The 25,851-nt window shown below is 41.0% G+C and overlaps 2 protein-coding genes and 1 long non-coding RNA gene across 7 annotated transcripts; all 3 read right to left on the bottom strand.

The window, feature by feature from the left end:
* Positions 1-1,496: 1,496 nt before the first annotated feature.
* LOC311013984 (equilibrative nucleobase transporter 1-like) lies at positions 1,497-9,725 on the bottom strand. Of its 4 annotated transcripts, XM_084010314.1 has the most exons (13): positions 9,646-9,725; positions 8,317-8,585; positions 7,095-7,224; positions 5,953-5,999; positions 5,472-5,548; positions 5,187-5,279; positions 4,967-5,106; positions 4,564-4,667; positions 4,281-4,424; positions 3,181-3,288; positions 2,576-2,762; positions 1,890-2,013; positions 1,497-1,782 (listed from the first exon to the last, which is right to left on the bottom strand). In XM_084010314.1, the coding sequence occupies exons 2-13, from the start codon at positions 8,498-8,500 to the stop codon at positions 1,669-1,671; spliced, it is 1,452 nt and encodes a 483-aa protein (XP_083866440.1). In that variant the 5' UTR covers positions 8,501-8,585; positions 9,646-9,725; the 3' UTR covers positions 1,497-1,668. The 4 variants fall into 4 exon arrangements, with proteins under 4 accessions (XP_083866440.1, XP_083866441.1, XP_083866443.1 ...); XM_084010315.1 differs by lacking the exon at positions 3,181-3,288; XM_084010317.1 differs by lacking the exons at positions 8,317-8,585; positions 9,646-9,725 and adding an exon at positions 6,268-6,343 and having other exon boundaries at positions 7,095-7,164.
* Positions 9,726-13,943: 4,218 nt separating this feature from the next.
* LOC311013983 (equilibrative nucleobase transporter 1-like) lies at positions 13,944-23,949 on the bottom strand. Of its 2 annotated transcripts, XM_084010313.1 has the most exons (13): positions 23,823-23,882; positions 23,562-23,693; positions 23,201-23,330; positions 22,284-22,330; positions 22,113-22,189; positions 21,772-21,864; positions 21,547-21,686; positions 21,042-21,130; positions 16,561-16,704; positions 16,232-16,339; positions 15,574-15,757; positions 14,807-14,930; positions 13,946-14,700 (listed from the first exon to the last, which is right to left on the bottom strand). In XM_084010313.1, the coding sequence occupies exons 3-13, from the start codon at positions 23,263-23,265 to the stop codon at positions 14,569-14,571; spliced, it is 1,203 nt and encodes a 400-aa protein (XP_083866439.1). In that variant the 5' UTR covers positions 23,266-23,330; positions 23,562-23,693; positions 23,823-23,882; the 3' UTR covers positions 13,946-14,568. The 2 variants fall into 2 exon arrangements, with proteins under 2 accessions (XP_083866438.1, XP_083866439.1); XM_084010312.1 differs by having other exon boundaries at positions 13,944-14,700; positions 23,562-23,949.
* Positions 19,041-20,205, bottom strand: LOC311013991. The gene is made up of 3 exons (XR_014597210.1): positions 20,057-20,205; positions 19,525-19,620; positions 19,041-19,409 (listed from the first exon to the last, which is right to left on the bottom strand). It is a non-coding gene; the product is annotated as an uncharacterized lncRNA (long non-coding RNA).
* Positions 23,950-25,851: the final 1,902 nt, after the last annotated feature.

The raw sequence follows: 25,851 nt of genomic DNA, 5'->3' as shown, positions 1-25,851 counted from the left end.
GTTGGCAGCCAAGCCGGTGGCTTCAACCCAGGCCAGGTATGTTGAAAAAATGTACTTGCATGTTATCATCTAGTCTTGTGACTTATCGTGCTGTTTCCCTATCTTACAGGCTGCATACTAAGTGTGGATCCCTCTGTGACCAAAGCTTTCTGAATTCAATAAAGATTGTATTCCAACAGATGTAAATGTTATTTGTGCAGAAGGTAACAAACTGTCTGAGAGAGGAAACTTCTCTCAAAGCTGTGTTTTTGGCATCCTAAAACTCTATAACATAGGCTACTATGAAATGACTGGCTCACCATCTTTGGGCTTGTGATGGATAACCATCGCTTGCTCTTTTGAATGCCATTGCTGTAAACTTTTTCTCGTCTTGCACCTGTACCTAAATTGCAAACATCTGGGTGCAATATGCTGTAAGCAGACAGTTGTACTCTTGACAATGAAACCTTTTAAAACCGAGTCTGGATGGCACAATCTAACCTTGAGCTTTTAACATAAAAACTACACTGCAAGGCCTACTGTGCAGGCATGGCCTTTGATCCTAGGGGCTAATGCGCTTGCTAAGGGACAACTGCTTTTCCTAGAGGTAGATCAGACTGCTGCAGTAGGGGCATTTGACAAATGTCAATCAGGAAAGCTTCCAGCAGCCTTCAAAGAAATTACATTTTCATACTGAAATCAATCAAGCCTAAATAGTTTTTTTTACATATCAACCTCAGTGACTTGTCATTACTTTCGATCCAATGCTGTAGAGGCCTCCAGTCCTGGGCCATGCAAATCCCAATTTGTCTTTCAATTGCTGCTCTGTAAAAGGTGATGAGCTGTCTGCAAAGTGAACATTTCCTCAAATACAGCCATGAGTTTTTTTTTTTTTTTTTTTTTTTTTTTTTTTCTTCACACCAGGATGGAGATGTGTACGATGGCATTAGGGCCACTGTGGGGAAGGGTTCCTATATCTACTTGTAACAATGCCTGAAGGTCCTTAGGGTGATGGCTGTTGATGGTCATTGTTTTTATTTATATGGGCCAAATGGGTATTTACTGACGGGGTGGTTGGTTTAAGGCACTAGTGGTAGTTTTCACTTGTCAGAGAAACTGCAAATGACGACTAGTTCTTGTAACTTGTACTGATGTAATTTCTCCATGTCTTAGTTTGCTCATGGTAGGAATGCAGCCTTTAAATACCAATTTAATGCTTATTTGATCATGGTATATAACATATATACAATTTGCCATTCTGTGGACCCAGCATCACTCTGTGCATGTTGTTTCTCCCTCTAGAAAGATTAAAGCCAAAGCTTATGTCCCAGAGATACATCATTGTTTTATTGTATAGACTGACATAAACATCACAACTGAATGATTCCCATCATATATAACTTGAAGAGCACATTGATAAAATCATTTTCTAACGGCTTCTGCAAAAAGTAAAAAAAATAGAATATTTGAGTCGTACATCAGAACACTCGGTGAAAAGTGTGCAGTATCTTGGCTATAGTTGAAAGAAGTGTTTACAGCAGTAGGCTGTACACTACAATCTCCCTACTCCTATCTCTGCCAGGCATAAGGATATGGAGATGATGTGTAAGTGTGCTTCTTTCTGTGTCTTTGTCTGTCCATGGCTAATCTTGTGAAATATATTCTTTGAATATGTTAGTAGGTTGAGGGTTAAGAAGAGGAGGTCGTGGTGGCTCGCTGGGAGGCGAGACGTCGACAGTGCAGGAAGACAGAGAGAGGATGGCTGAAGGTGAACAGACCTAGCAGCGTCAGAGCAATGTTCACCTGCAGACACGTGAGGAGGAAGAGGAAGCGGTGAGAAGAGAGTTTATATTAAAATTGTGATAACATGAGAAGGACCGGAATAAGAAGGTGGAATGATGTGTACTCACATATAAAGGGTCTCCATCTAGAAGTTCTTCCACCACAGCAAAGCAGGCATACTGCAGCAGAGAAAACATTGCCGAAAGAGCCATGACCAGGCCATACAGCTTCCCAAAGTGGCATGATGGGAAACTACGTGTGTTGCAAACATGTTGGGCAAAATACAAAAGGGGGAACATTCATTAAAACATACTTTATGAATTGAATATTTCAAAATACATCTTAAATAAATAAGTTAATGTGAAAATGAATGCATCCATTTTAATGATAATAATGGCATATTCATTATTAATTAATTCATTGAGTCATTTATTTGTGTCTTCATTGTGTTAGTAATTGTTAGTAAGTTATATTCCAAAAATATTTCATTTTGTATGACATTTCTTGTAGTAATTTATCTGCTTTTGTTGTTATTTGACTTTTCTTTTTTGTTATTTTCTCTAGTGTTCTATAATTTTAGCATTTATATAAATATGTATATTGTGACACATAAATTGCTTTCGGCATTTTTGTTATAGAGGGATCAATACACAATAACTATCAACCGAGTTAATGAATAAACCAAAGTGTTCTCTGTTGAGTGTTTGTAAAATATACGATTGCTTGGTTATTTATGCAAGAATGTGAAGTGTGCATTAATAATTGTGTTTCTACGTATGAAGAGCATGTGTTTGTTCATGTGTTTGATACTTACATGGTACTGATGATGGCTGCGTTGCCACTGTAGATGAAGGCACGGTTTATCATCTGGACAACAAAGGTGAAGTACTGAAGCTGCAGGTTTGGGATCGTGGCACAAATTGAGAACACCAGAAACACCAGCGCCGCCAAGAAGAGAGAAAGCACTGATGCCTGCATGTCTGCTTCCTTTTGACTAACTCCTACAAACACACACACCAATGAAAATATGCACCTGCTCCTCTAAAGAGTAAAAATCAATGACATGTCCACACAGAGAAGAGAGCACTCAACAGCATCTATTCACTGCACTGTTTTTAGGCTTTAATTCCAACTAAATGCTAGAGATTAGGACTTATTTATTTATCATCTGGATTCTTATGTTACACATTAACCCTGTCATTTAATCATTGTTGAACTTTTGGCCTCTGTGTCTGAGTTTGGTTGAGGTTGGTTTTCGATGCTTTACATTCTGTTATTTATCCACTGCAGTTAGTAATGGGACCTAATTGGCTCTTGCATGTCAAAGCCCCTGACAAGTTTGACCCCAAGAGTTGATCTGGGGCACACTGATAGTAGGTCTGTGGCCTGTTGGCTTCATTTCTATTATCATTATGCTACCTGCATCCAGAGGTTTGCCCTTGTTTCTGTCCAGGATGAGGCCATTGCAGGGAGCGCACACGATGTTACACAGCTGTGTTAGAGCAAAAGCATTGATGTACTGGCTCACTGCAGGGACACACAAGCAAGGATGAGATGATGAGAGACAAAAGACTAGAGGGTGTGTATTCATATAGTGTTTTTCTCTGGCATAGAAGCACTGGCCAGTCTCTCGCCAGATGAATTTCGTTCCGCCTAGCTCCACTCAGATCCATCTGGGATCGCTTCCGTTGGGAGTGATTTCGGCACCAGATTTTATGGATGAGCCAATCAGGACGCAGGGCGGGAGTTTCATAGATGTGACATAGCGGAGAAGCGGCTGTGAGACTGTTTCGATTCAGACAACAATGGCGGCTCGCTTCGAGGAAGCAAGCGTCAACATTGATGCTGCTATTTCATCCGTGTTGTTGTGTTGCTGATTGCACTGCTGCTATATCCAAGATGTCGGCTGTTCTGTTTTGATTTTCCCTGCGTCGCTCTCATCAGCGTCACGGGTTGGCTTCGATGTGAGTGGTTGAAGTCAGTAAAGATGACGGACAAGTGTCTTATCCAATCATATGCAAGGATTTTTGATAAGGCCCAGCCTTCTGGAACACCTCTCCAATGGAGCGATCCCAGATGGATGAGTGGAGCTAGGCGGAACGAAATTCAGGTTACTGGCCAGTGGCATATCCAGGACATTCATTTGGGTGGCCAAGATGGGACACAGAGGTGGAGTCGGGTGACCATGGCAGAGCTAACATTCATGAATGGAAGGTGAGAAAAATGTGTTAAAATCACATCGCTTTACTACAACTTAAGCACTAAGATAACTGACTCATGTTTCATGAACTTCCCTTCAGGCTTTCCTATCATATTGGCAAGAACGGACCATATGGATGGAGATATAGACAAACAACCAAGTATAATATCACCAGCTATGTCTGGTCATGTCATGTCAGGACTGACGCATGATGAAAACATACACAAAGAAAATAGGGGAACAAAGCATAATAAGGCAGGTTTGCACAAAATTCCATCTTTGCTGAGACTGACACAATGCAGTGTTGGTGTGTGTTTACCCAGTGAAGGCTCTTCTGCCGTCAGCCGCTGCAGCATGGGGTTGAGGGTGCCGGTGAAGAAGAAATGCCTGAGCTGCATCACGGAAAACCAAATCACATGCAATGTAAAGAACCTGGACTTCAAACACTCACGGAAACTCTTCTCTGAGAGATTCAGAGGGAGAACACGGAAGTGGATGAAGAAAAGGAAACAGGGAAACATAAAGAGAAATAGAATGTATGATTATAATATTCCGTTTCATCTTACTATGAATTTTTCTATGACAAATTACAGTCAACAAACCTGGTTTCACAGGGACGTCTTTGACTTCTTCAGTTGGCATCTGAGCGCCATCATTTTCTGCTAGTTGCTCTAAGCTCAGAGTCTTTGATTTACCACAGGATATTCTGATAAAGGTCAAAGGTCACAGTGGATCAGGCACAAAGTGAGTGCATTGTGGAATATGGGGGATATTTCCAAGAAAGGTGGAAAAAATGTTTTTGCAAGAAACTTTGGTACATCAATTCTTTCTGTGCCTTTTAATATTTGCAACCAAATGTATTTATCATGAAGCAGATAATTATAATTTTTTTGATGTTTAAAAAAAAAAGAACAGTAAGAAAATAATGAGCCCAATCGCCACTTGATCTATCCCTGAAGCATGTATGAGATGTTGATGTGCGTGTGTTTTTTGGGGGATTTGTACCCGTAAGTGTAGTCATCAGGCAGTGGGAAGGGAATGCGGTCTTTCGGCAGCAGGAAGAAAGTCCTGAGGAGGTGAATGACGCTGCAGGCGGACAAGAAGAGGAAGGAGGCAAAGAGAGAGATGCCAGCCTCGTCTAACACCTGCAGGACATCAAGATCGGCGTCGTAACATGAATATGAATAAATTCACCCTTTGAGAGCAGTATGTGAATGTTGTTCACCTTGATCACAAGGAAGACCACTGACGAAGACCCGGTGGCCCCGGTTGCGATGCAGATGAGGGTGCCACGATATGACTTACACAGGTTTCCTCCCTTTAGGACAGAAATTAGAATAAATCAAAACAGTTGCATCTAAGTGTCTACCTGTGACCCTTAACAGGATAACAGATGATGGATGGATTTAAGTATGTCTACTGCTCTTTGGGGCTTTCTTTCATAATATGAAGATGAGGCTAGGGACTCACAGCTTAAATGTTTTTTTTATCTGAATGACTATTTCAGTACCTGGATGCTGGTCAAAATAAATATGTTGCCGCCACCTGCCATGAGGGAGAGAGCTGGGTACAGCAGGTAGGGCAAATCTGATGGGGGGGAAAAAAACACAAGCATGGGGTAGCATAGACAGCCAATTAAGGGCATTGTAGGTAAAAAATAACTCGCTCATACACAGCAAGTGAGTAGTTTTTCTTGTAAATAAATGACTTATACATTTGTAAATGTTCAACCTTTTTCTGGTAAATTTGCCACTTTATAATTTTGGGAATTTTGCCACTTTTTCTCATAATTTTGCTACTTTTTCTCGTTATCTAGTGCCTTTATAAGTAACTTTGCTACTTTTTTCTCTGAATATTATCCCCCTGTCTCGGCTCCGTTTTTTTTCTACAATGACCCTAATAGGCTGTCGTAGTTTGAGTCACTGTTACTTCTTGACTGTATTTCTTCATAAAATTGGCACATAACAGAAAGACCAAGAAACATTTTTCACCTGTAGACGAGAAGGCTGCCATTAAGGTACCCATGGTGAAAATGGATCTGCCGGGAACAAGAAATGCCATTGTTATCGTTTCATTGGAATAGAAATTTACAAAACAAAAAATTTGACATGCAAAATGTTTTCTTAAAATTAAAGGTCATATTGATAACATTTTGATTAAAACGAATAATAAAACTAAAAAAATACATCCATAGAGCTTTTAGAAAGGTGCAGATTCAAAGTATCACTTCTCGTGAAAAAATGTTTTGATTGTGAATTAATCATTTTTTTTAAATGTTGTCGGTCCGTAATTAATGTTTTGTTTACCTCTGTGTAGATGTGTGGCTGCGGCTTCTAGGCTTGTGAGCCAATAGAATAACAACGATGATATCATGTGGTATCTCTGCGTAGTCAGGGATCAAGAGTTGTTGGGGTTGCCAGTTAATGTGGAAAAAACGGGAAAATGGCTGGTTTGACGGTAAGCAGGCACCATTTTGGTACCAGTCCCAAGTGCTAAGTACTGGCAAGCCATTGAGGGCGCATGCGCTTTGAGCAACAGCTGTGTTGTGATGTGAATGCAATGGAAGGGGGGAGTGCGAGTTCGAGATCTAGTGGCTGATCAATGTTGTTCAATAGCACCTTTAATATAAATCATACACTTTCAGCAATATAAACTTGAAAGTAAACTTGAAATAAAAAGTTCTCCTGCTGTTTGGAGAATTATATATATATATATATATATATATATATATGTTTATATCTGAGGTACCAAACTGGGTAGGCATGAATGTGTGGTTTCATGTAACATAAAACTTTTACATAAACCCGGAGACCAATATGATGATGAAATTACAGCAAATCACCTGTTTGCATTGTAGTATCAGATTAACCACCATGGAGGAGTCACCGCCATGCAGGGAGATAGAGGGCAGAAGGACAGAAAATGACAATATCAGTGAAATATTTGGATTTAAAAATAGTACACTTGTGGTAGTTTTTCTGTGTGTTTGTATCCACATCATCCATTCATTATGTGATTTTAACATCCCAATAAAGTAGCACATTCATAAAAAGGTAAATCTTTGAAGTTTGAAATGTAAAAAATATGTAAAAGATCCATTGATCTAATATAATTCAGGTGTTGTTGAACTTACATTCCAAACAGCCGTGTCACTCTAGTACCGAACCGATCAAAGAGGAAACCGTTAGGCAGCGTCATGAAGATAAACAAAAAGGAGGCGATGGTGAAAATAAGAGAGAATTGTTCGTCCTGCCCTTTGCAATCTGTAGACACGTAAAACAGAAAGATTGAGCCAATATGGTGAAATATATGGTTAAAGTGATGGTTCGGAGTAAAATGCACCCTAGCTAATTTCCACCATGACATCCAGCCAAATACCCCCTCAGAATTATTTTTAGCGATGGTCAACATTGGTCAAATAGGGCTATCAGACGAATGGCTTAGTAATGGCGCGATGGTACATCTTGTATATCTCGTAAATGACCCCACTAATAATGCATGGAATGTTACCAAACTTCTGCAGTAGTACACATAGGGTCTGTACTCACAAAACGAGGCATTTGAAAGTTTTTAAGTACACCAGGAGTTTATTTCAAAGAACACTTGCCTGATAGCTTCTATCCTCTGCTGCTAACGCTTGCACTGCACCGATACCACTTCCTTGTTTACCCAGCCGATGCCGTCATGCGAGTTTTACACGAGAGTATAAAAAGTTTCGCTGAACTGTATTATCAAGTCAACACATTTGTATAAATGTATATTATCAGGTCAACAAGTGTTGACAAGTGTTGACCTGATAATACAAGCATTTATAAAAAAATCAGCAAAACTTTTTCATACTCTCGCGTGAAACTCGCGTGACGGCATCGGCTGGGTAAACACGGAAGTAGAAGCTATCAGGCAAGTGTTCCTTTAAATAAACTCCTGGTGTACTTACAAACTTTCAAATGCCTAGTTTTGTGAGTACAGACCCTGTGTTTACTACTGCAGAAGTTTGGTAACAATCCATGCATTATTAGTGGGGTCATTTACGAGATATACAAAATGTACCATTAGCGCCAGTACTACGCCATTCGGCTGATAGCCCTATTTGACCAATGTTGACCATCACTAAAAATGCTTCTGAGGGTGTATTTGGCTGGATGTCATGGTGGAAATGACCTAGGGTGCATTTTACTCTGAACCATCACTTTAAACAAGTGACAATTAAGAGAGACCCCTGCATATACAGTATAGTAATGTAATGAAATACAACTCTTTATAGAAGCCTCTCTGGCCGTAACTAACACCTGTTAGATGGGTGAAATCCAGATGCTTTGAATTTAAAGAAGTAAAGGCGAAAATATGCAACTGACCTAAGACATGTGTTGCATTGACTGTGGTGTTGACACACAGAGAGCTGAAGTAGCCCTTCGTCTTCAGGACGAAAGCAAGTGAAGCCCATCCCAACACGATTCCGGCAAAACATAGACATTCCAACAGACTGGTAAAAAGGGTGAGGCAGTGTTGTACCTTCAAGCTTTTAAGGCAATGCGGCATGATCTCTCACCACACACACACACACACACGCACACACACACGCACACACACACACACACACACACACACACAGTTGTCAGTCTACCTGCCAAGACAAACAAAAAGAAATACAAATGAGAAATGTGATTATGACATCTTCAAAGAGACAAGCATTTACATGCAAAGCAGTTACATATAAAAAGAACATCAAAAGAAAAATGGTTATGGTGGTACTTTCTGGTACTGTACCTCGAAAACAAGACATCTCAAGGGGTCAGTGCTAATTAAGAATATCATATACTGTGCTAAATGGGGTTTAAATCTTACATATATCGGGACTAATTTGTTTTCTTTGGTAATTATTGATCTGTGTGAACAAAGATCACATGTGGGGTTCCCCAAGGCTCTGTTCTCTGGCTGCTTTTGTTTTCTTAATATCTACATGCTCTCCCAAGCTCAACTTATCGAGTATTACAACATCTCTTACCACACCTATGCTGACATGACTACAGTCCCTTACGTTAAGTGTATTCAACAGCCAGAATTTCCTCCAGCTCAATGCAGAAAATACAGATTTGAATTTCAAGAATTCAGCCACAAGACTATAAAGCAGCCTATAACCACCTTTAAAAAAATGTAAAGAACGATGGGTTTCTGTAAGAAAAAAAAAAAAAAAAAGAGAAAAAATGTAGTCTGTCTGTAGTTTGTAACTTTAGTTAACTACTGTTAATTTTGAGTAGGTTGGATTATTGGAATTGTGTCTTTACAGGTCTCAGTGTTCACAAAAGAAAGAAAGATGCCAATCAGGCAGCTGGAGCTCATCTAGAATGCTGCTGACCAAGACCCGGATATGGACCATATCACACCTGTCCTTAAATCACTGCACTGGCTTCCTGTTCTTAAGGGCAATGAATGGTCTTGTGCCTAAATCGAAATAACAACCGGTCGTATGAACCGCCACTCACGACTCACTCACTTGCTGACTGAGTGCAAAACCTGCTTTCTGGAACACACCCCAGGCCCTGCAGAGTCCAGTGCTAAGACAAATGTGACTGAATGACTTTGCTATTAGTAGTTTTAAAACTATTTACCTGAGGAGGCGGGCTATGTTAAGCAATGTCCTTTACAACATGAAAATACTTTAAAAGCCATTAATGTACACTCACTTTAAATTGCCTCTGCTTTGTCACCGTTGTAGCTTTCCAACAATGGTTCTAGTGTGATTGTATCCCTTTCAGAAGATTTGTAATCCAGTACAGAACAACAGGGTCTGTTTTACCTCGCGACCTTATAATCTAACAGTGAATTTACTCTGAGTTGCTGTTACGATCCATCCAGTGAGGCATTGCATCTGTCAACGAATCAGAGAGCTGCGTTGCTGATCACATCCCCTAATGGATGAAGATAAGTACTGCTAAAGTGCTTGTGACAAATTTAATTGAGTTTGACCACATTGAGGTATCCAAACTGGTTTTATGCAGATGTGTCAAAAGTACAGACATTTTTTACTCAAGTAGAAGTATACCGATATTTGTCCTTAAAAGACTATGTATGTGTACTTTGAAAGAAAAAAATGTTTTTGCAATGTTAACGAATGAATCTTGCATCATATTAAGAAATGCATTAAAACGAAAGTAACAAGTCTGTTTCTAAAATGTAAGAAGTAGAAAGTACAGATTTGTTTTAAAATGTAGGGAGTAAAACTAAAAATTTGTCAGAAAAATGAACAGATACATGGAAATTCTACTTCACCGTCAGCCTCGCCTGGAGGTGCTTCTTCCTGCAAGTGTTTTCCACTAATAAGGGCAGTGAATAATAACGACAAAATGTCCTGAATGTTATGATTGCATTCTTCAATTATTATGTTTCCATATATTATGTGGTTTGGCACAAGGGGAAAAAGATGTCAGAGAACCTGTTCTGCATGCATTTGTAGGTCCATGGAACTGAGGTTGGAATCATTACTGGTTACATCAGGGGTGTGTTCTAGCAACTCTGAATTTGTTAACCCTGAGAAGAGGGATAGGCTACTCTGAATTTTCCATTCAAGAAAGAGAGTGAATTCAACCTTTAGGTCAGTTACCCAGAGTTTCTCCCTACGTGGTTCTGCCTATTTTCGGAATCTGAACCAACTGGAAAAATGTGCCGTCCATTCCTCATCAACCATCGACATGGAAGTTAGAGTCATTCTAGCCTCGTTTGAGATTAAAGCAACATTAAAGAGTTTTTAGTGCCTTAAAATAATGTTTCCAAAATAGTTTCAGTGGTTCATCACCTCAAAACCTGGTGAACGGCACTTCCGCATTCGCTCTGCAGCCCTCTATCAGCTGTAACCGCACTATGTAACTTTGCCTCGTCGGGTAGTGGTTTTGTAGTTCTAATGAGACTACGAATTCGACCTGCTTCACGGCAAGCGTTACAAAAGCTGGTAGGTGGAGGCGTATAATGTCCGATGAGGCGAAGAAAAGAAAACGGGAGCATGACAAAGAAAGAGCTTGAAAGAGAGTGAATATTGGACCGGCTCACACTCGTTGGCGAGAGCTGAAGGAGGCTACAAAATGCAAGATGGATGGGGACTTGGCTTTGTTGCTGCTGGACTTGTAAGTAATACCGGTAATCTTTTTTTTTCCAACAGCGTGCATCTGTGTACAATACATTGTCGATTATTTTATTGGCTCTTGTTAGCTAAGGCGTTAGCTATTGTGCTAATATATATGTAACAATCACTATGGCTCATGTTAGCTAATCTTAGCTAAGGCGTTAGCTACTCTACCTTGTCATTGGACATCGTTCAAATCAGTCATCGTTTCCAGAGCCGGTTCTGCATACAAACAAATAACGTGCGTGCGACGGTAGGCTTCGGTAGCCTAAATTATTTACGACAGGTAATGGACAATTCCGCTTCCAAGCTGTAGGGGGACCGAAGAGGAAAACGTCTTAAGTGTTGCTTTAACTGTGCCTCGCCTGTAAAGTAGACGAGAGCAGGCGGAGCAGCAGGAGACAGAGCCTAAAAGCTGTGCTCGAGTTGGACAGATTTGACAGGAAGTCATAGAAAACATTACATCCTGTGAGACACGATTTGTAGGCTTTCTGTAGTTTGCGACCACATTCGCATTTATTTATATTTGCTGGAGCCGATCCCAGCTGTCATTGGGCGAAGGCAGGGTACACCCTGGACAGGTCGCCAGTCTAGTATTAATTGTATGCGTTTCTTTTTTTAATTTATGTCTGCCTCTTAAAGCACACTGTAGGCTATTTTCTTGTTTTAGCAAGGTCTATCTCAATAACTTCTTTTATTGTCATTATTATGATTATTATTGGTATTATCAACCACATGAGCATTATCATCCACTCTAGTTAAACATGTTTCTGTTGACTTCACTTGACTGTGTTCTCTTTACCCAGGCACGAATCCAGGTGCTTATGGCAGCAGTAACGGCAATGTAGCTCCTAACTTTGACTCGTACCAGGGAGCACCTTCTGGCCAGTCTTCACATGGAGCTGTTTTGCCAAACAATGCTCCCCCTAAAGGTGGCTCCACACTATCTCACCAAGCTGCACCACAGCAGGGGTCCAGTTTCCCTCAGCCTACGGCTCAAAGAGGACCAGCACCCTCTGTTGGCTCTAGTTCTTCTTCTGGCCCTGCCTTCTCAGGTTACAGGGACTCTTCATTGTGGAATAACCCTGCCAGCTCTGCACAACCGGGAGCTGCTTTTCAACCTGGCTCGGAAGGTGAGAATCTAAAGGTAAAATGTGTTGTGGTTCTGTAATTGGTAGCCCATGGCTACCATCAAGCAAATGTGGTATTGGGTTGAGTCGTGAACAGGCATTTTAAATACCTTACCTTGTTACTATTGAAACCTTGTTCTCAGGCATCAACTGGGCTGTTGCACCTCTTAGTCGTGTCTCTGGAGGTGCTGGATTGTCTGGCCCCAGTGGTGTCTCCAGTCGAACAGCGTATGTGAGTCCACCTGGACCAGTGTACCAGGCAGGAGACTTGTCCTGTTTTGAGAGAAACTTTGAGTATGGTAACACTGAGAGGGAGACTGAGGAACAAGGCTCACTCGCTCCTCCTCCACTTCCATTTATGGAGTCTGCTGGACCTGCTTTCACCAGCCAACCTCAGCCAGGCTTCAACTTCGGTTGGGGCTGGCTTCCTTATCCTTACGACGTCACGTTCCTGACCGGCAAGTATCCTCCGGGCACATACAGTCACGCCAGCAGCAGCTACGAGCAGGGCAGGGAATTTCAGCTGTCTAAAAGTTGCTCAAATGAGCTCTGCTGAGCTCTCCTGAGAACAGGCTGGTCTGTGCCTGCACCTTTTGTAAATGCTATTGAGCTCCGTCTGTCATCGCCTACTTGGGGATGGACGGAGACAATGCCGCTTATGCTAGCAGTAGCATGCCCCAATGTTTACGCTGTATATATCGCTGTATATATCTGTATTGGTAATCTTACTTTCAAAAAGTAATTAGTTATATTTGCAAATTATTTATCCTAAAAAGTAATTGAGTTGGTAACTCAGTTAGCATATTGTTAAAAATAATTAGTTACTCAGCAAAGTAACTGACATTTTGTATGTTCTATAACGCCATTATGTTCTCTAACATCTCTAACGTCAAAGATGTTTATGTTAACTGAAGAATAAAAACACTTTATACAGTATTTTAGAACATTTGTTATGTATTTGAACTCAATAGCCTGCCATATGATATAAAAATATATAAAAAAATATATTGAAAATAAAATTCAAGTACCAATTTAAGTGTAAACAAATGTTAACTTGGGTAAAAAGAAACAAAGGAAAATCTGGCAACTAAATAGTGCAAATCTATGTAACTGTTCATTAGGCCTACTGCACGATAAACAGAACACTATCCTAAATATTCTGTAACAATATTAAATATTGAAAATAAAATTATATTCACACAATTTGCATTTAAGCATACTGAGCATGTGTTGATGTGAGGTGCTTCATAAGACACGAGTTGCTTGAGGCAGACTTGGACAAAGTATTTTTTCCATAGCGTGCATGGTACATAAACACTCTTGCCTTTAAGTTCAATGAGCGAGAAGTAGTGCCGGTATATCCAGTTCAAGAACGCTACCTTTGCATTTCCCTGGCTCGTCGCCATTGTCGCTGTCTTGTTTGTGTCTGGTAGTCAAGGCGTGCAGTGAGACAGCGTGAGCAGGGCATGATCCGCCCACCCAGTCAATCATCATCGCATTTGCAACGGCATCCTCATCCCCACCCCTGCTCTCTCCAGGCAGCTGATGTGTGGCCCGACACCTTGCGCGTTATTTGGTAAGGTCTATATAAATAGCCTCTTTTATTGTCTTTATTATGATTATTATTAATATTATCAACCACATGAGATATGTTGGTTAACATATTTAACTTTAATTGCACAACATGAGACTAACAGCCCACGATCTAGCGTCTAACAGGAAATATGCATTTTCTACTAAACATGCTGTTTGTTGTCGAAACTAAAAGACAATCAGCTCTTAGATGAGGCGAGAGCCAGGCGTTTCCCATCATGCCCCGGGTCTTGCAGTCGGTTGAGAGCAACTGCGGCGCTTGTTTCTAAAAACTGCGGCCGCCTTGATCTCGTGAGACTATCGTTGCCAGAGCAAGTCGGGATCAAGTCGAACACAAAACTATCCGGCATGCATAGTGCGGTAATCGCCGGCGATCGATTCTGCGCAGGCCCGGCTCATCTCGAACGAGCCTATTTGCTTCATGAACTCTGCGCACGTGTCGGAGCCTCGGGTGTCAGAGTGACCATGACTTCTCGTCTGTCTTAAAAGCCCCTTTTATTTTTATTTTTATTTTTAATTAATTTCTTCCAAAATGGAACAGCTTTGCTCTTTGATTTTGCCAATGTGAGAAGACTCAAATGTTCAGCATTTTACAATAAAGTGCAGCAAAAAAGCAGTAATATATCACATGCTACACTAAAAGTGTGTGTTAAATGTTAATTCATGCATCAGATCACTCTGTAAAAACATTTATGCATCATGTATATCCCATAAGAAGCGAAGTATTATGCAACCCAACAACTGCATCAGGTTGTAACTGTTTCAATTCAAGTCTCATTTGAGAGAATTGAAGAGGAGGAATTGGTGGTTCGCTGGGAGGCGAGATTTCGGCAGTGCAGGAAGACAGAGATGGGATGAATGAAGGCGAGCAGGCTGAGCAGCGTTAGACCGATGTTCACCTGCAGACACATGAAGGGGCATAGAGGAGGAAGTGGAAACTTCATAAAGATGGTGATAAAGGGAGAAGGACCAGAGTAAGTAGGTGATATTTACAGTTTTACTCACATATAAAGGGTCTCCATCCAGAGGTCCATTCACCAGGGCAAATAAGGGATACTGCAGCAGAGTAAACACTGAAGCCAGAGCCATGGACAGACCAAACAGCTTCCCAAAGTGGCATGATGGGAAACTATACACACACACACACACACACAAACCACATAATGTTTATGGCCACTGTGGTTCTCCAAAGCACTTAGAAAAGGATGGGTGAGCAAAGGGATATTCAGTTTAATGCAATCTACAACCTCACGACTACATGCCACAGCATCTCACATATTGCTTATTTAACAGACCTGCACATTTAATCCAAAAATATTTAAGAGAATACTAGTTACATTTTTTTGCGGGGCGAAGCGAGGCTAAATGAGGCTAAGCTTGCTCAGGGCAAAATGGTGAATCATCTCAATTACATTGACTTGCGCAATGCTTTCAGTGTCATACATGGTTGCTTTCTTTGGAAACAGATTTCCAAAGAAAGATCGAGTAAACCATTGCACACGACAAACCTGTGTATGGATTGCTGGATGCTACCCAACTCCCTGCGGCCATTGCAGTAATGAAATGTGAAAGTCACACTAAAAACTCCGACCCTATTGAATTTGTTTAATTCCTGGCCAAGATGTTGCCATTTTGGGACACACCACATGCTGGCTACAGTTGAGGCTGCCTATCAGCATAGTGAATCAATACACAGAACTGGAGAAAGTATTCTCTGGTGAGTGTTTGTATGATCACCTGGCTACGTATGCAAGTGAAGTGCTGATACTCACGCCACACTGATGAAAGCTGCAATGCCGCCGAAGAGGAAGGAGCGGTTGAGCACCTGCATGACGAAGGTGAAGTACTGAAGAGGCAGGTTTGGGATGGAGGCACAAACCGAGAACACCACACACTGCAGCGCAGTCAGGAAGAGAGAAAGCACCGAAGACCGCAGGTCTGCTTCCTGTTCGCTCTCTTTTACGACCCCAAAAAAAAGGACAGAAATTAAAACACACACACCTTTTCCACCAAAGAGAAGATATGTTGACATGTCCACACAGACAAAACAAAAGCTTCCATTTGTATCAGTTTTCATAACACACACACGCACACAAACACACTCTTGTTATTTAAAACCATTGACATTCATCTATCACATAGCTTATTACTGTTCTATAAACATTACTAATATATTTATTGACCATGAGGAAATACATCACTAGTCACAACTCTTACATTTCTTATTATTTTTTTAATAACTAACTGTTTAAATGAACCAAGGTTAGGGTTCACTTCTTGTTCACTAAGTAAAGGGCCTTTTTTTTTATATTTATGGTGTCTTTATATATGCGCCCACCACTTCCTGTGGAGACACACTGATAGTCGGCCTGCCATGGCTGTAGGCCACAGATTTCATTACTAGTCCTTATCAGCATAACAGTGTGTTACCTGCAGGACGAGGTTTGCCCTTGAGTCTGTCCATGATGAGGCCGTTCCAGGGAGCACACAAAATGCCACACAGCTGTGTTATAGCAAAGGCATTGGTGTACTGGCTCACTGCAGGGACACACAAGCAAGGACGAGACGGACAGAGACAAAAGTCTCCAACTGATCAACAAATCCAATGAGAGAACTACACTCTGTCTCGAAATACTAGTTCAGTGACATCCTCTTAGTTGAAGCAGGCTAACCGGTTCAAATTCATGTAACTTCGTGAACCTCATAAGAAAGGTTTGACCTTTGCTTAGACAGTTAGACATGATGTTGTATTCGTTTACCCAGTGAAGGCTCTCCTGCCGTCAGCCGCTGTAGCATGGGGTTGAGGGTGCCGATGAAGAAGTAATGCCTGAGCTGCATCACTGCCAACCAAAGCACCTCCAGTACAAAGAACCGGGACTGAACACACTCACGGAAAGTCTTCTCTGAGAGAGACGAAGGGAGACCACAGACATGAATTACTACAGGGAAGGAACCAAGATGAAGAGAAGTAGGATATACGATAACTTTATTCTGTGATAAATTAGTGTTTCCCAGAATGGAGATATCGCAGCAGACAAGATTATTTTTGGATCATTTTTTTGTGAGCTCACACAGTGAGGCTTTTAGGACCTAACTTCCAAACTATGGGGCGAATTAACAGCTACATTTTGCCACATTTAACCCCAAACAATTTTTAAAAAAGTGGTGTGAATTTTTAAAGTCACTTTTTTTACCACATTTACAGCAATCTTTGTGAACTTTGTCATATGTACTTTTCTTGTAAAAAAGATATTGAGTAGACATCTAAATGTAACATAAATATTAAATCTAAATGTTGAATCTAAATCTAAATGTTAAATCTAAATGTGCTTGCTGAAACGAAATGTTTAGCTAATATGCAAATCCACACTGCGGATCAGCGGAAGTACCAAAATAAAAGCTCAAATCCAGGTTAACCATTTGTTGTCTGTGGTCTGTGAGATAGTATCTTATGTTTCATACAGAAACCGAACCAAACCAGAGAAGGCTTGTGGTACAAACAACAAGGTCGCTGCCGTATATATGCCGAGACGATGTTATTTTTCAGTGTTCGCTAGCAGCTAGTGACGGCAAAATGAAGCCTCATGAACCAACGAAGCCTTCAATCCGAAAAATGATTCAATGATTGAAGCTTCACACTCTATGGCGACATCTGCTGGTGAGGAGGCACTGTCATGAATTCCCATCCACATTGATTAGCTACCATACTCTATCTTTGGGTGTTTTAAATACATTTTAATTAAATACATCACTGAATAAACAAGCATACATTGGACACTGCATAAATTGAAACAAAGAAAATATGTGCCTTCGTCACAAAATCATGATAAAAATAATAATAAAGTTGGCATGTGAACATTTCGTGTGTTTGTTCATTGGGGAGGTAGATGATGCTTGGCACGGAAGTGCTGTATCATGCTAGAGATGTTATTATAAGCCTTGCTGCTTATCACAGAACAGACACTGGACCTTATCCATGAATAGCAATTAACTTAAAGGGGCCCTATTATGCTATTTTTCCACAAGTTAATATAAGTTATTGATGTCTCCAAACCTGGTCTTTGAATTCCTCAACTGGAAAAAACAATCGGAACATGTATTTCGGAGTGGATCACACTCCTCATTTTCAGCTTTTTTACCCCACTTTTTCAAACGGGTGATTCTGTCGGGGTGTAGCCTTATGCTAATGAGATGACCCCTGACCCCGCTCCTACTGAGGAAGTGGTTGTGTCTCTCCGCCCCGTGCTGTCCGCGTCCAGCTTGTTGCCATGGTTATGGTTCTACGCTACAAACTAACAGCGGTCCAGCCGTACCGCTTCGAACCGGACTCCGACCCAGAACTAGGACCAGCTCCTGTAGAAGTTCTACGCCGCGGATGCAGCAGGACGAACCTGAATGGTTAGTTAACATGTCTGTGTAACGTTTTGGACGGTAACCTGATGTGTGTTAGCGTAGCTAGCGCTAAGCACAATGACGCTAATGCTGCTTTCTTCGCTCTATAAGTAACGTATCTGTGAGCTATTTCGGCAACAATTAATATCGTTAGTAGTGCCGTGTTGTTGACAGTTCACAGTTGCATGTTTTCCAAATGGGGACGCAACATTATATTTAAACGGATGAAAACCCGCTGAAAACAGCGTCCTGTATGCGGGCAGTTTGTTTACATCACATTAACGGGATTAAAAACTTGATCCTCTACATATAAAGATATACAAGCAACGGGATTTGGTCAGTATCTTGTCATCCTCCAGAATTATGTGCTGAATTGTGAGTTATAGGCTGTGTGCTGTGTTTTATAAACGTGATTGTGCTCCATCTCAACATTACGTGCTAAACTTACTGTTACAAAATTCAAACATGAGGTTAACACCTCAGCTTGTCAGCAAAGTCCGTCAGGTTACCATATTAACAAGATTTGTTGTTGAAATGCTCAAATTCTGTACTATATTCATCTAGGTGACTAAGTGGGCCTTCAGACACTGAACACGAATGCTGCATGGAGACACCACGGGTAATGTTACTGTCTGTTACACCAAGTTGTCTGTTGAGATTATTATTAACATAACATGACGATGATCATGATTCACACTAGGTAAGAAGACGGATGCAGCAGCTGGAGGAGGAAGAGGCTTGCATGGTGGGACATCCTGGTCGTCTGTCTGAATGTTCTCTCTCCAAAACGCATGAAATATACAGCTGGTTATGGTGCTTTACACGTAAGAGAAATACAGCAGTCTGTTGTTTGTTTATCAATTGTGTTTTATAAAAATAAATCCCTCTATGCAACATATTATGCAGTCTTCCTGACCATTACTTCAGTAATATTAACCATGACACATTTTACAATTACTGTAAAGACTTTATTGTCAAATTAATCAGCAGTTGAAGTTCACAGTTATCTCAGAACACAAACGCAAACTGTTTGTGGCCGACTCTGCAGGGTCATATCAAGCTCTTCTGAAGTCAAGGAAGAGCCGCCCTCCAAAGTGTCCTCCTCCTCTACCGGGTCCAGGCGAGCTCTCTTTGATGGTCTCCTTATTGGAGTGGTTGTGAAACGGGTCTGGAACCATGGCTGTGCCAACACCAAAGTCCTTGCAGGACACAGTAGCTGAGTTGTATGGAGGAATGAAACCCATATCACATAATAGAAATACACATCTGCAAAACTACTAGTAGTTGCTGTTAAACCAGATCTAAAGTAGGCTACATGTCAGGCTACACACCTTTACTTGGGTAAGGAGCCTGTAGTCCTCCTAGACAGGTGACTGCCAACAGTAGCTGTGGTGGGTCGGTGTGGGACGCTGATGTTAGCTGCTGCTCTGTAAGCAGACAGACAGTCAGACAGACGGTCGTTTACAACTACATCTGAAATGTGGAACACGTTACTATTTCACTATAACTGATGTGGTGACGTGCCAATAGTTCGTAAAATCCCTTCGTTAGCGGTGCAAAAACAAACGTTTGGTGACGTCGTCTTTGCATCGGCGTGTATAAACAAACACAGATCAGCTGATCTTGCTGCCGCATTCAAGCTACAAAACGTTCCCAAGCAAACTGATGTCTAGCGTTATTTTACAGGTTTGGGCCCCCGCAGTACTACGTATCGATAACGGTCCTCAATATCAATACAATGGAAGCTTTTAACGCAACACGCCAATGCTAACTTTAGCGCAACACGCCAATGCTAACACACCAATGCTAAGAAAGAAACGGTAAACTGTAACACGGCATATTACATAATATTTAGAAACTTACCGCTTCAGTGTCTGTGGTTGGCTCTCGGACTGTCGGTACTGATCCAAACTTTAGCCTCAGGTTAGAGGCATCCTGAGCTGTAGCGACCCATGTTGTCAAAGCTCCTGTCGGTGAAGTGCGTCGCACACACAAACACACATTTACGGACGCGTGTGCGCACATTTCCATCGTAGATGCTCCGACGATGCCAGTAAATATCAGCAGTTGGACTGCCAACTCGCTTTCCGTTGATTTTGGCATTTTGGTTCACTGGTTTGTATGTACATCACACTGACAGCTGATTATGCGGGACCACACAGGAGCGATTCTAATGAGCCGAGATGACCCATATAAGGCACAGGAAAATTCGGTGCTGACGTCATTTAGTGGACATTCTGCAAACCGTTCGTTTATCGGGAGGATTTCTTTCAAACTGAGAAAGTGAAACAGGGAGATGGTGGTCTTTTCTGATACGGTGGGGACTTATTGACACCCCAGGGACCCATTTTAGGGTTGAAAAACATGGAAAAGTCGATTTTTCATAATAGGGCCCCTTTAAGCAATTAATTAGGCTACCACTGTAGTGAACCAGTCAATCTCTGGCTTGCTATTCAGAGTGAATACAGCTCTATGAAATTCATCGATCTCCCTTTGTGTCAGTTCTGCTACGCCTCCAAAAAGTCTACATTGATGTTGATACAACCAGCTGATGTAGATGGTGTTTTGTTTTTGTTATGGAAGACACTCGCTATTAAGGGTTCCATGTGACTGTACACATTTGTAAACTGCTGACTGAACAGCTTAAAGGTCACATTGTGTTTGGATGATATAGTCCCTTATCTAGTCTAGATCAATATAGATGTCATTTCATTGTTAAGTGTTGTATAAATACATACACACGTACACACGTTTTTTTGTTGTTGTTTTTTTTTTGTTTTTTGCTGCCTGCATATATGGGAAACACTATCTCACTACATACGTTTATCTCATTTATAGATGTACACACCTTGTTTCACAGAGACATCCTCGCCCTCTGTCGTCACCTGTGCTGTTGTGTGCTCCAAGCTCGGAGTCTTTGATTTACCACAGGTTATCCTGACAAAGATCACAGTGTACGTTACGCCTGGTCTGTTTTATTATCTGCAGGTTCATTAAATTGTGTTTATAGTAAACAAGAACCTTTCATAGTGTCGCTTTGAATTTATAGGGGATTTATATTGGCAAGAACACAGATGCAAACATTTCTGCGGTTTAAGAACACATCATGAATCCAACGTAGACTTTTCTTCAGAACAAATTTAAGAAAAAACTTAGGAAGACATTGGTGAATGAGGCCCAATGACTCTATGGCGAGGATATACAAGGACCTTTATCCCAAAGCTGGCGCACGATTGGGGCCACGATGCATAGCTCGTTATTTTTCAACTTTTGGAGCATCCAAGCCCCTCATAAATGTGATTTCTCAGCAGAAAAATAACAAGCTTTGTATCCCTAAAACGTGTGTTTTGTACCCGTATGTGTAGTCATCAGGCAGCGGGTGGGGAATGTGGTCTCTGGGCAGCAGGATGAACGTCCTGAGGAGGTGAATGACGCTGCAGGCGGCCAAGAAGAGGAAGCAGTAGAGGAGAGAGATGCCGGCCTCGTGTAGCAGCTGCAGGAGTTGAGATCATTGTTGCAACATTAGAAGGGATACATATCTTTAATTTATGAGAGCAGTATGTGAATATATTTCTCACCTTGATCACAAGGAAGAGCGCTGAGGAAGAGTCGGTGGCCCCGCTGTACAGAGTGATGACGGTGGAGCGATGTGAGCCAAACAGATTTCCTACCTTAAGGAGAACATTTTGAATTTATTAAAACAGATGAATGTTGCATTTTAGTGTCTACATGTCTATGGGACTTTCATTACACGTAAAATCTGTTCTTGTTGATTTGTGTTATTATAAGTCCATATTTATGTATTACAATTTTAAATTGAATAATCAAGGAAATAATTAATCAAAACTGATAATAATCCTTTAAATCTCTTCTTTATATATATATATATATATATATATATGAATGACTGCTTCATTACCTGCATGTTTGTCATTTGAAACAAGCTTCCACCCGCTGCCAAGAGGGAGAGAGATGGGAACAGCAGGTTGGACAAAACTGATGAAAGACAAGCAATAACAGTCAGCATTCTCGTCAGCATTTCATCAATGTGCTTTCTGAGAGAACACAAAACAAAGACAATGTTGATCACCTGCAGTCGAAAAGGCCAACATCAAGGTACCCGCAGTGTAAAGAAATCTGTTAAATTAAAACGTGTGTCACCATGACATTTCAATGATATGGGCATGAGAGAGGTGTTTTCAAGGACAAGCTTTTACAACACAAATAATTTAAGATGCAGGGAAAACTGGTTTTAAGATTAATATAAATCATACAATTTAGCAATTAAAAGAAAAAAAACTGACATCTGAACTCCACTTGTCTCAACCGTCGTGCGAATCGTCCCACTATTTACATTTACATTAAGGGCATTTAGCAGACGCTTTTGTCAAAAGCGACTTACAATAAGTACATTTGTCGAAAGAAAGAAACAACATACAAAACATATCATTGCCGATAAAGTAAAAGCGAAAACAAGTAGTGTAAGGTTATCATCTCAGTAAAGTAGCTGTTCAGCAAGGATACCTTAGGTACAACAGTGCTATGACCAAAGTGCTATAGGGAAGAACATAGAAGTGCATTTTTTTTTTTTAACAGGTGAGTCTTTTGCGGGAATGGCAAGTGACTCTGCTGGAGGGTTCTCTAAAATGAGTGTTAGTGTCACATGAGGGTAAAACGTTGATATTTCCGGTGACACAGGTGCATGGGCATATGTTACACATGAGGACATTTATACATATTTATACTTCACAGACCATAGGGGAACCATAATACACAACCAGGTAGATGATAGAGTGCTGCTAATGTTAGAGATTTGTTTTATGATGTTCACATATTCCGATATTCACATAATTCCAGATGTATAAACAAATGTATAAAGCATAATCATGGTGTGATTACATCCATTTTCTAAGGGTTTAAATGATAGGGATAACAGGTGTTAGCCACTGCTCCTACAATTTCATGTACCACTGACCACTAATTCTTAAGTAATTAAGATTAACTCACATTCCAAAGAGCCGAGCCACTGTGGTACCAAACCGGTCAAAAAGGAGACCATTGGGTAGCGTCATGAAGCTGAACAGAAAGGAGGCAATCACGAAAACAAGAGAGAACTGTTCATCCTGTCCACTACAATCTGTTGAGAGAGAAACAAGGTTTAGATGTTCGTGGTAAGACAGGGCGATGAAGGTGAGAGAGGTCAGCATTAACAGTTGTAATCACTTATAACTAATGCAGCCCAGTGAAAGTCAATCACCTGTTTGATCACAGGTGACAATGAAGCTCAGACAGAGCTGTGCAAAGGATCGATTTTAGAAATCCAGGTGCACAGAATTAAAAGTTGTGGAGGTGATGATATCAAACTCACCTAAGACCTGTGTTGCATTGACTTCTGTGGTGTTGACACACAAAGAGCTGAAGTAGCCCTCCGTCTTCAGGACAAAAACAAGGGAAGCCCATCCGAACACGACTCCAGCGAAACACAGGCACTCCACCAGACCTGTGACAAAGGTGAACAAGCGTTGCACCAACGAGGTGTTCACAAAACACCGCATTTCCCCTTAAGACTTTAAAGAACAAAAAAATTACAATATATTTTAAAGATACTGGCTGGTCATGAAACCCTCACTTTAATAGCAGAAGTAAAGAATTAAAAAAAACCTAATGCGAAGCCATCAAAAAATCTTAATATATAGTTTTTAAGTTGTATTATTCTCCAGCTCTCCAATAATTTCCAATAATCACAGTTTAGCCTCTATGCCTGACACAAAACAATCTTCAAAACACACCTTTCTGCTCTTGCCTCTCTCTCATTCTTTATATACGCCAGCTCTCCCCCACACATCCCCCTCCCTTCCAATGTTTTCTCTTTCTCAATCAAACTCTCTCCTGAACAACCCCTCTCCTTGCTAGTGGCTGCAGAAAACAAAGAGTGCATCCACTGCAAGTACTGAAGCTGTGAGACATATTCCAGATGTGGATGCCGAGAGTGCCATGAGGACTCTATGTCATTACACGATACAGAATCGTGAAAACCCCACAGTAGGATCAATTATGTGAGTCAAATGAAATGTTGACATCAGTGGTTAGATTTGTGATAAGACTTTGGCATGTCTGTTTGATTGTTAATGTGTTTGAAAACAAATATATTTATAACGAAGTATCACAATACTTTATTAGTAATATTCCTTCTTAAATTCATTCCAGGCGGGGTTTTTTTTGCCAACTATATGGGCAACAGTGTGTAAACTTGCCAGTGTAGCAGAATAGTCTGTGGGTGCTGCAGTGACATCTAGTGGACACATCTGGCTGGCAGTCAGGATGACTTAAAAGTCTCAAGACATCTCTGCCCACAGAATGGTGGAAACAACACAGAAAATAACTCAACTGCTCGGGAAGAGATTTAGAGTCAGTGAAAAACACATTTTTCTACTGGACACACAAAGAAATTAACAACCCCACAAGAAGTAAAATTCCTAAGCTCCCATCTAGTCATTCAGAACTGAAGAAGCCTATTAGATGAGAGGATGTCTTCAAAAATCTACTCATGTGCAGTGATAAAGCTTTCAAAGATGACAATAACCTGCGGATTGTGGACAGACCACAGATGACTTCATCATTCAATAGAAAGATGTCTCTAGCCATCATCTGTTGTTTTCTCCATTCACTTTTTATTAATGATATAATTAATGATATAATAATCAGAATGAGTAGTGTCTTGAGCTTCAGCTTTGATAGAACTACAGAATTTAAATTTTCCCCTCATCATTTATCAAAAATAATATGATAATGCTCAGTGTTCAAACGACACAATACTCTTAGTATGGCTTATAATATTGAATTCACAATCATAATATGAATCCATTCAGACATGCAAAGTTGACTAACCATGTAAAATAATCATCAGTCTTAATTTATTAGAGGAAATACGTTTTACAAGGCGTTGCATTATTAACAGTTGGCCACACGGTGGCGCCAACAGACTAAACAACCCAAGTGTAGTCCTCTATTGGAAAATAGGGCTCGCAGAGCTGCAGCCTTTTAATTGATATTCAAGACAATACGTTTACAAGATATGATTAATTGGTCATCCACAGCATGGACTGCATTTACTTGTACTTTATATTCGCTACATAACTTAAATTAATTTTAAAAAACGCACATATCGAAATGTAGAGGAAGCAAAGGAGCACTTGGACCTGGAGGAAGCGTTCAGAGACCAGCTGTGGTGCAAGCATCTGTCTCCCCGCCCAGCGTGTCAGCAGGGGCAGCAGCATGCCGGTGCTCCCCGCTGGGTCTTTACGTCTTATGGGACGAACAATATGTGGATGGCATGGACAATGGGATCACTGTAGGAGGGCATACCATCAGGCAAGTGTACATCCTGCCACCAGAGTGCTGTATAGCCTGGAAATAGATCAGAGGCTCTCCCTACTTGCAGCTTCTTACTGAACTGTTGATGTAACAGCATGACCAAAGCGTTGCGCCGACACTGTCTGCACCATCAATGACGCTGTGCTTTGCTGCATGGCGTGATTGTGCATTGATTGTTTCCAGCCACGTCCCATCGAAACCCTTTAATCATGAATGAGTCTCATCCTCATAGGCTACAACAAGCACGAACAGCATACGTCACACTTGAAATGCACTTTGGCTGA

This window comes from Eutrigla gurnardus, assembly GCF_963514095.1.
Source record: "Eutrigla gurnardus genome assembly, chromosome: 5".
In the NCBI taxonomy this organism is placed as follows: Eukaryota; Metazoa; Chordata; class Actinopteri; order Perciformes; family Triglidae; genus Eutrigla; species Eutrigla gurnardus.
This window is presented reverse-complemented; position numbering and strand designations above follow the sequence as displayed.